The sequence below is a fragment of the Nerophis lumbriciformis genome, linkage group LG04, assembly GCF_033978685.3.
Source record: "Nerophis lumbriciformis linkage group LG04, RoL_Nlum_v2.1, whole genome shotgun sequence".
Classification (NCBI taxonomy): domain Eukaryota; kingdom Metazoa; phylum Chordata; class Actinopteri; order Syngnathiformes; family Syngnathidae; genus Nerophis; species Nerophis lumbriciformis.
The window spans coordinates 38,530,188-38,540,000 of record NC_084551.2 but is presented as its reverse complement, the minus strand read 5'-3'; the positions used below and the strand labels follow the sequence as shown (position 1 = coordinate 38,540,000).

General features: G+C 37.7%; 1 protein-coding gene across 1 annotated transcript in view; it reads right to left on the bottom strand.

Moving 5' to 3' along the window:
• Positions 1-954: 954 nt before the first annotated feature.
• The window catches only part of glipr2l (GLI pathogenesis-related 2, like), a 30,489-nt gene continuing 21,630 nt past the window's right edge, over positions 955-9,813 (bottom strand). Inside the window, exon 5 of the mRNA XM_061954654.1 lies at positions 955-1,529. Coding sequence (XP_061810638.1) covers positions 1,354-1,529 — 176 coding nt within the window. The 3' untranslated portion in view covers positions 955-1,353. The remainder of the gene's footprint in view (positions 1,530-9,813) is intronic.

Sequence of the window (9,813 nt, the reverse complement as noted above, 5' to 3'; positions counted from 1 at the left end):
TCGGGACATGAGGGCGTGGTTGGGTTTGAGTTGCAGGCTGCATACCAATTCCCCTCCGAGCTGTCCTGGATTAAATGAAATTCTTTTTTCCAATCATTTTGGAACTTGCATACTTCTTCTTCCTACTCGTCGTCGCCATGTCTCTTCTTTGTTTTTCTGCTTCGTCTCCTTGCCGTAGATGTTATTGTAGCGTCCCGGAAGAGTTAGTGCTGCAAGGGGTTCTGGGTATTTGTTCTGTTGTGTTACGGTACGGATGTTCTCCCGAAATGTGTTTGTCATTCTTGTTTGGTGTGGGTTGACAGTGTGGCGCATATTAGTAACAGTGTTAAAGTTGTTTATACAGCCACCTTCAGTGTGACATGTATGGCTGTTGAACAATTATGCATTGCATTCACTTGTGTGTACGTGTGTGTGCTTGAAATTAACGTTATTAAGCCAGTTAAAAGATCATACAACGTGTCAACATTTCTTGACATCTTCGAGTAAAGGCCATTGTCAAACCCGTCCAACGCTACAATATTATGTGACTTGGCCGGCACGCTGTATATATGGAGGAAAAGCGGACGCCTGGACAGCATGCGGCTGTTAAGGGGTGAAGGTTTCAGGTGAGAGAGGATGCTAAAGGCAGTGCCTTTAAGGCACGCCCCCAATATTGCTGTCCGGGTGGAAATCAGGGGAAATTCGGGAGAATGGTTGCCCCGGGAGAGGCACTGAAATTCGGGAGTCTCCCGGGAAAATCGTGAGGGTTGGCAAGTATGAGAATGAGACAAGTTTTACTTGTTAGAATGCAAAAAAAAAAAACCCAAAAAAACCTTTTGTCCCTCATTACCCTAACTCTCATAATGATTGTGAACAGTAGGCATAAAAAAAAAAAAGTGCAGTACCTTTAAATACTTTACAGAAAATGGGCAAGTACATATGTTTACATTACACCAAAATAAATGACAATCATAATTTGGCACTCCGGGTTTATGTAATATCAATATAGTAGTTCACACTGCTTAAAACCAACATACTGAAAGAAAACAGACAGCTTTTCCAATTTAATTAATTACAGCACAAGTAAAAAAAGACAAGAATCCTAGTGGGTAACAGTGAAAAATACAAACCATGTTGAGCTCATGATCAGAAGGAATGATTTCACAAGTAATTTAAATTCACTTTGTTAGGTGCTCACTGTTATCTGTAAACTGTGTGTTAGCAAACAGTAGTACATACACACTACACCATTAAAAGTCATTTTCCAATGACAAAAAAAACCCCCAAATGGTTAAATGCAAGACACTTCTCTGGACTGAAATGCAGGACACCAACTGACTGAAAAGGGTTTTTGCATCTTGAGTCCAGGCATCTTTAGGAGGTCAATCCAGGACCTCTAGCCGGGAGGACGTTGCTCTCAAAGTGCCCCTGGTTGGTGATATTCCCAGCTGGAAAGTATCTTGCCACCACGAAAGAGGAGCCGTCCGATGCAATGGCTTTACCCACTCCCAGCGTTGTAGTGCTCTTCCACACCATTGCTGTGAAATGGCCTAAAAGCATAACAATGTATGTTCCAATTTAAAAGTAGCCAAAGTGGTAAATAATAGAAGTGGTAAAGTCAGTCAAAAGCTGAAGAAGCAAAGTCAAGGTTACATTTGTGACAGCTTGCCAAATACATTTAGGACTGCCACAGAAGGATTTGCTCTGTTATTTTGTTATCAAGATTTGGCACTATCTGCCTTGCATTAGGATTTGTCTGATTAGCTTGTTGTTGCAAATTTGTCCAATGGATGACCTCGTAACTTTACAGAGTTAGAGGAACTTTTACAAACGTTAGCCAACAACTAGCTTGACAACACAGCTCAAAACGGTGCACGGTAAAATATTTCAATACCTTTGTTGCCTGTGACGTCACATTCGGTTGCAGACTAGGCCCTTGCTCAAACAATTGGCGGGGATCAAGCTCTCAAGCAGCACTCAGTTGAACTGCCTCAAGGTAATGTTGTCATTTTCCATGCCGACAAAGCTGATAAAAAAAAAGCTTGAACTTTTCCAAAGTGCACTAACTTGATGCTCACACACACACGCACATAATGTCATGGCTGTCTTGAGTTTTCAATCATTTCTACAACTCTTATTTTTTTGTGATAGAGTGATTGGAGCACATACTTGTTGGTCACAAAAAACATTCATGAAGTTTGCTTCTTTTATGAATTTATTATGGGTCTACTGAAAATGTGAGCAAATCTGCTGGGTCAAAAGTATACATACAGCAATGTTGTTATTTGGTTCCACTGCAATAAAATGCTTATGGTAGCCATCCACAAGCTTCTGGTTTAATTATTGACCACTAGTCTTGGCCAAATTGGTGCAGTTCAGCTAAATTTGTTGGTTTTCTGACATGGACTTGTTTCATGTCAGAAAATGTTCTCAATGGGGTTTAAGTCAGGACTTTGGGAAGGCCATTCTAAAACCTTAATTCTTGCCTGATTTAGCTATTTCTTTACCACTTTTGACTTGTGTTTGAGGTCATTGTCCTGTTGGAACACCCAACTGCGCCCAAGACCCAACCTCCAGGCTTATGATTTTAGGTTGTCCTAAAGAATTTGCAGGTAATCCTCCTTTTCCATTGTCCCATTTACTCTCTGTAAAGCACCAGTTCCATTGGCAGAAAAACAGGCCCAGAGCATAATACTACCACCACCATGCTTGATGGTGGGTATGGTGTTCCTGGGATTAAAGGCCTCACTTTTTCCTCCTCCAAACATATTGCTGGGTGTTGTGGCCAAACAGCTACATTTTTTGTTTCATCTGACATCACATGAACAAAGATAAGACCTTCTGGAGGAAAGTTCTGTGGTCAGATGTGCTCCAATCACTCTATCACAAAATAAGAGTTGTAGAAAGGATTGGAAACTCAATACAGCAATGACATTATGTTATTTAAAAGTGTATGTAAACTTTTGACCACGACTGTATGTATGTGTGTGTATATATATATATATATATATATATATATATATATATATATATATATATATATATATATATATATATATATTAGCCATTTTACATGGTAATATCAACACCTCTACATTTGGTAATAAAAACTACTACTAAGATGCATGTTACAATCAAACTTACAGTGTTGACACTTTAAGATTCAACATAAGACTAGACAGACACATCCAGCTTCATGGCAAAGACTACTTCCTGGCGAAGCAACACAGTAGTCTATACACTACTGCCATCTAACGTCTTGTAATTGCAACTGCATGCAGAGTTTACTATTTAATACTTGCAAATGACTCTGAAGTGTAATAAAACAAGATAAAACTTAACGGCACAGTTATCCTAATCAGCTCATTGTTAAAAATACATTTTATTATTAAACAATTGATTTATTGATTTTAATACACGGACGCACACACTAAAGTACAGAATATTGGTACTGGTACTGATTCCCAGGTACCTGTAATTGGTACCACATTGGGTCAAATGTGAAAGGTACACATCCATAAACAACAATGAAAAATATATACTGTGTTTAAACGTCTTCTCTGCCTAAACACATAGGCTGACAAGACTGGGGGCTCCAGTTATTTAGTTACAATCATTTTATGTCCACAACAACTCAACATTAACTAAGTATTAAATGACTGCAGCAGCAACTCCCTCACCTACATGGAGCACAGGAAACAGGGATGCTTTTGTTGGGTGTGTTATAAGGTGCACGTGTGCACGCCTACTGCAGCACTAAATGAAACCAATCCCTGTAAGTCTCAAACTTCATGTTGTGTTGTTGGAGGTATAAAAACTTGAATACGTCCAATTTATTAAACAAACCAAAAAGCTCGCTTTTATTTTTGTGTGGTTTAAAAAGAAACATCATAAAGCAGTTGCTGTATGTTGAAGCAATGGCGGTGCTGTTGTTCACCACAGTGACAAGCAGAGGGCGCAATTGAATCACATTTGCTGCTTGAAAGCCTACTACTGTATATAAAGTGCAATTTTATGTACTATACAACATAGTGAAAAATTACGAAGTTAAGTTCACAAGCTGACTATTTTAATACACCTGCGTAGGTTCCTTTGATGTGAATGTTTTTAACTGCTAGACTGTCATAAGACTGATTTTACATTGAGACATTGAACAATTTCCCTTGTGGATCATTAAAGTTTGTCTAAGTCTAAGACATATTTCCCAACAAAGTTTAGACCAAACCTCCCTTTTTGCTACAGCTGGTGCACGAAACCACAGCTTGCTTTGCCTTTACTTGCAGTATGTCTTTCATTTTAACAAAGTGATGACTTGAGCCATGTATGTCATTTAAAGTTATTACAGTCGAACCAAACATAATTATTAGAGATGTCCGATAATATCGACCTGCCGATATTATCGGCCGATAAATGTGTTAAAATGTAATATCGGAAATTATCGGTATCGTTTTTTAAATTATTGGTGTTTTTTTTTTGTGTTTTTTTTAATTAAATCAACATAAAAAACACAAGATACACTTACAATTAGTGCACCAACCCAAAAAACGTTCCTCCCCCATTCACACTCATTCACACAAAAGGGTTGTTTCTTTCAGTTATTAATATTCTGGTTCCTACATTATATATCAATATATATCAATACAGTCTGCAAGGGATACAGTCCGTAAGCACACATGATTGTGCGTGCTGCTGGTCCACTAATAGTACTAACCTTTAACAGTTAATTTTACTCATTTTCATTAATTACTAGTTTCTATGTTACTGTTTTTATATTGTTTTACTTTCTTTTTTATTCAAGAAAATGTTTTTAATTTATTTCTTATTTTATTTGATCAATTTTCAAAAAAAGTACCTTATCTTCACCATACCTGGTTGTCCAAATTACGCATAATAATGTGTTAATTCCACAACTGCAAATATCGGTTGATATCGGTATCGGTTGATATCGGTAATTAAAGAGTTGGACAATAGGGCTGAAACGACGCGTCGACGTCATCGGTTACGTAAATACGTCGAGGACGTTTTTGTTCGTCGACGCGTCGCATATTTACGTCACACTACCGTCATGGCGGAGCGCAAAGCAGACGATGCGAGCGGTGCGAGCAAGGGGAAAAAAACACGCCAAAAGTCGTCAAAAGTGTGGGAGTATTTCAATAAACGACCTAAGAAAAAACGCTACTTTTACTCCGCTACTTTTATCTACATTCAGCTCGCTACTAATTTTTATCGATCTGTTAATGCACGCTTTGTTTGTTTTGGTCTGTCAGACAGACCTTCAAAGTGCCTGCCTTACTGGTGACGTTTCACTTCGTTCCACCAATCAGATGCAGTCACTGGTGACGTTGGACCAATCAAACAGAGCCAGGGGTCACATGACCTGACTTAAACAAGTTGAAACAAGTTATTCGGGTGTTACCATTTAGTGGTCAATTGTACGGAATATGCACTGTACTGTGCAATCTACTAATAAAAGTTCCAATCAATCAATCAATCAAAAGTGTGAAGGAAAAAAGACCGTATTTCAACCGTACACCCCGTCAAAAGCCTAAAGACTGACTGCACAGTTCCTGTCTTCACAATAAAAGTCCCGCTCCATCCCGCTTGCGCTTTCAAAAAAAGAGTCTCCGAAAGCCAGCGCAAACAAGCTAGCAAGCTACGGAGTTTGCCGCCAATGTATTTCTTGTAAAGTGTATAAAAACGAATATGGAAGGTGGACAAATAAGATGCCAAAAAACAACCACTTTCATGTGGTATTAGACAGAAAGGAGGAACTTTTTTTCTCCTCCATTTGAAAACGTGGACGTTACCAGCACTACTGTCTGATTGCAATCAATGCAAGTCATCAGAATCAGGTAATACACCAACTTATATTCTTGTCTTCATGAAAGAAAGGAATCTATATGTTAAACATGCATGTATAATTATTAAAACACCTTTAACATGTAAACAAAAACGGCAAAATAAATAAATATAAATTATATACTGTATATATCAATGTATGTATATATATATATATATATATATATATATATATATATATATATATATATGATATGTGTGTGTATGTTACTCAGTACTTGAGTAGTTTTTTCACAACATACTTTTTACTTTTACTCAAGTAAATATTTGGGTGACTACTCCTTACTTTTACTTGAGTAATAAATCTCTAAAGTAACAGTACTCTTACTTGAGTACAATTTCTGGCTACTCTACCCACCTCTGCTAATAATGTTGTTGTATGCACACTGTGTCGAGCGGAAATGGCCTATCATAGCAGCACAACGGAAGCGTTCTTGCCATCACCATCAACTAGTCAATCGTCCGCGTGAGTATACGTTGTCATCATTACACAAAAACATGAATGTGTCATTTGTATCTGCGTTGTAAATTCATAAACTAAAGCACCGTTTCGCTCTGAGAGGAGAGTTTGGCGTGCCTGTTCAGTGTTTACAAAGACGCGCTCCTCTTTAACGCTAACGTTAATTAGTTGTGCAAATACCTTTTACAACATTAACAGTTACGTATACTATGTACAAACGAACAATTAACTTTCACTTTAATCATACTATCATTGTTGTTGTGCAAAATAAGCAAAAGTTTTACTTTAGTTGAAATGTTTACACTGTTGTTACAGAATATTTAGTTTTGCACTTTTTTGTATTGGATGTTTATCTTTATTTTTGCACATTTTAGCAAATAAGCAATACTTTTACTTTTGTTGAAATGTTTACACTGTTACAGAATATTTCCGTTTTGCACTTTTTTGAATTGGATGTTTATCTTTATTTTTGCACATTTTAAAGCAAAATAAGCAATACTTTTACTTTAGAAATGCTTATACTATTGCAGAATATTAAGATTTGCACTGGATGTTTACTTTTATATTTGCACATTAAAAAGCAAATAAGCTACTTTTAATTTTGTTAAATGTTAAAGTTTTAAATGTTTACATTGTTACAGAATATTTTGTCATGTTGTTGTCAATGTTGACTGAGTGGCCATACTTTTTTTTTGTAAATAAAAGCCATGCCTTTTGAAAAAACTGGCCTACATTTATTTTTTCATCTTCATTTTAAATAAAAAAATAATCGGTAAAAGGAAAAATAATCTATAGATTAATCGAAAAAATAATCTATAGATTAACCGATTAATCGAACAAATAATCTATAGATTAATCGATAGAAAAATAATCGTTAGCTGCAGCCTTATTGGACAATATCGGAATACCGGAAAAGCCATTATCGGACATCCCTAATAATTATTTCTTGAACAGGGTTTGTAAATTATAGCAAATTTCTCCATAAGAAACAACGTAAACATGATTAATGGGTTCCAGCCTCGACAACAGTCCGTATTTTAGTAAAGGTTTGTACACTTTGAACAAGAAGCAAAATACAGTACAGTCTATCAAACAAACATTTGAGAGTGATGAATCACTTTTCTATTTTATAACAAAGTCAAAACAACTGAACTTTCCTCAGCGCACACACACTGTCACTAGCCCAGTGGTGCACTCACCGTTTGAAATCCCCAAACTCCCTAACTGTAACAGCCAAGTAGCTACATTGATCAGGAATAAACAAATTCAATCCACTTAACCTTGCTGGTTAATCTTTTGTGTGCAGCTGAAGGGGAGGAGGGGTGGGGCGTTGCGTGGTGACAACGCTGTGGATACTTCCAGAATGTTTCATGTTTCTTTGGACTCATATTGAGCTACTGTAGGAAAATTAGAAACACGGCGTAAAAAGGCTAGAAGGCACTGGGCCCTGCTTTTTGAATGAGAACGAGAACAAAATGTTCGTACAACAAGCATATTTCTAGTCAGTCTGGGGCTCGTAAATCAAAAAGTTTGTACAAAAGGGGTTCGTAAATGGAGGTTACACTGTATATTGTATACCAGCAGTAACAAGAATGAATCACTGATTTTCCCAATTACAAACCCCGTTTCCATATGAGTTGGGAAATTGTGTTAGATGTAAATATAAACGGAATACAATGATTTGTGAATCATTTTCAACTCATATTCAGTTGAATATGCTACAAAGACAACATATTTGATGTTCACACTGATAAACATTTTTTTTTGCAAATAATCATTAACTTTAAAATTTGATGCCAGCAACACGTGACAAAGAAGTTGGGAAAGGTGGCAATAAATACTGATAAAGTTGAGGAATGCTCATCAAACATTTGGCTATTTGGGAACAGGTGGGTGTCATGATTGGGTATAAAAACAGCTTTCCAAAAAATGCTGTCTTTCAGAAGAAAGGATGGGGGGGAGGTACACCCCTTTGTCCACAACTGCATGAGCAAATAGTCAAACAGTTTAAGAACAACGTTTCTCAAAGTGCAAGTGCAAGAAATTTAAGGATTTCGACATCAACTGTCCATAATATTATCAAAAGGTCCAGAGAATCTGGAGAAATCACTCCACGTAAGCAGCATGGCCGGAAACCAACATTGAATGACCGTGACCTTCGATCCCTCAGACGGCACTGTATCAAAAACCGACATCAATCTCTAAAGGATATCACCACATAGGCTCAGGAACACTTCAGAAAACCACTGTCACTAAATACAGTTGGTCGCTACATCTGTAAGGGCATGTTAAAGCTCTACTATGCAAAGCGAAAGCCATTTATCAACAACATCCAGAAACGCCACCGGCTTCTCTGGACCCGAGATCATCTAAGATGGACTGATGCAAAGTGGAAAAGTGTTCTGTGGTCTGACGAGTCCACATTTCAAATTGTTTTTGGAAATATTCGACATTGTGTCATCCGGACCAAAGGGTAAGCGAACCACCCAGACTGTTATCGACGCAAAGTTCAAAAGCCAGCATCTGTGATGGTATGAGCTTATTTCAGCAAGACAATGCCAAACCACATTCAGCACGTGTTACAACAGCGTGGCTTTGTAAAAAAAAAAAAAAAAAAAAGAGTGCAGGTACTTTCCTGGCCCGCCTGCAGTCCAGACCTGTCTTCCATAAAAAATGTGTGACGCATTATAAAACGTAAAATACGACAGCGGAGACCCCGGACTGTTGAACGACTGAAGCTCTACATAAAACAAGAATGGGAAAGAATTCCACTTTTAAAGCTTCAACAATTAGTTTCCTCAGTCCCCAATTGTTTATTGAGTGTTGTTAAAAGAAAAGGTGATGTAACACAGTGCTGAACATGCCCTTTCCCAACTACTTTGGCACGCGTTGCAGCCATGAAATTCTAAGTTAATTATTATTTGCAAAAAAAAATAAAGTTTATGAGTTTGAACATCAAATATTTTGCCTTAGTAGTGCATTCAAATGAATATAGGTTGAAAAGGATTTGCGAATCATTGTATTCCGTTTATATTTACATCTAACACAATTTCCCAACTTATATGGAAACGGGGTTTGTAAACAATCTCTTTGGATACACATTCCCACTTAGCACAACTCTCCAGGAAGTAAGACTTTTAGTTGAACCCTACATCAAAGTAAAGAGTCTTTTTAAATATTTACACAGAGAGGAATGTATACCTTTAAATCAGTCTCTACTCTTGCTAAACCCTTTCCTTCATTAGTCAAGCATGAATCAGCATGACGGGCGGCTCAGAGCGATGCGCTTTGGGCGTGACCGAGTAGTCTAAAAAGTATTTGGAACAATCAGGGCGCACTTGAAGTGACTCCAGCGAGAGGCTGAGAATGCGATCGGTCGTCAGCTTATTAACGGCCGGTCTCTTGAGCCGGACGGTCACGTTGTGATTGAAGCGTGACATCAGTGTGACCACGGCAACCTCATGCACGGCTCACTTGACAGGCGAGACAGACCAAGAGGCGACAAAAACAATAGT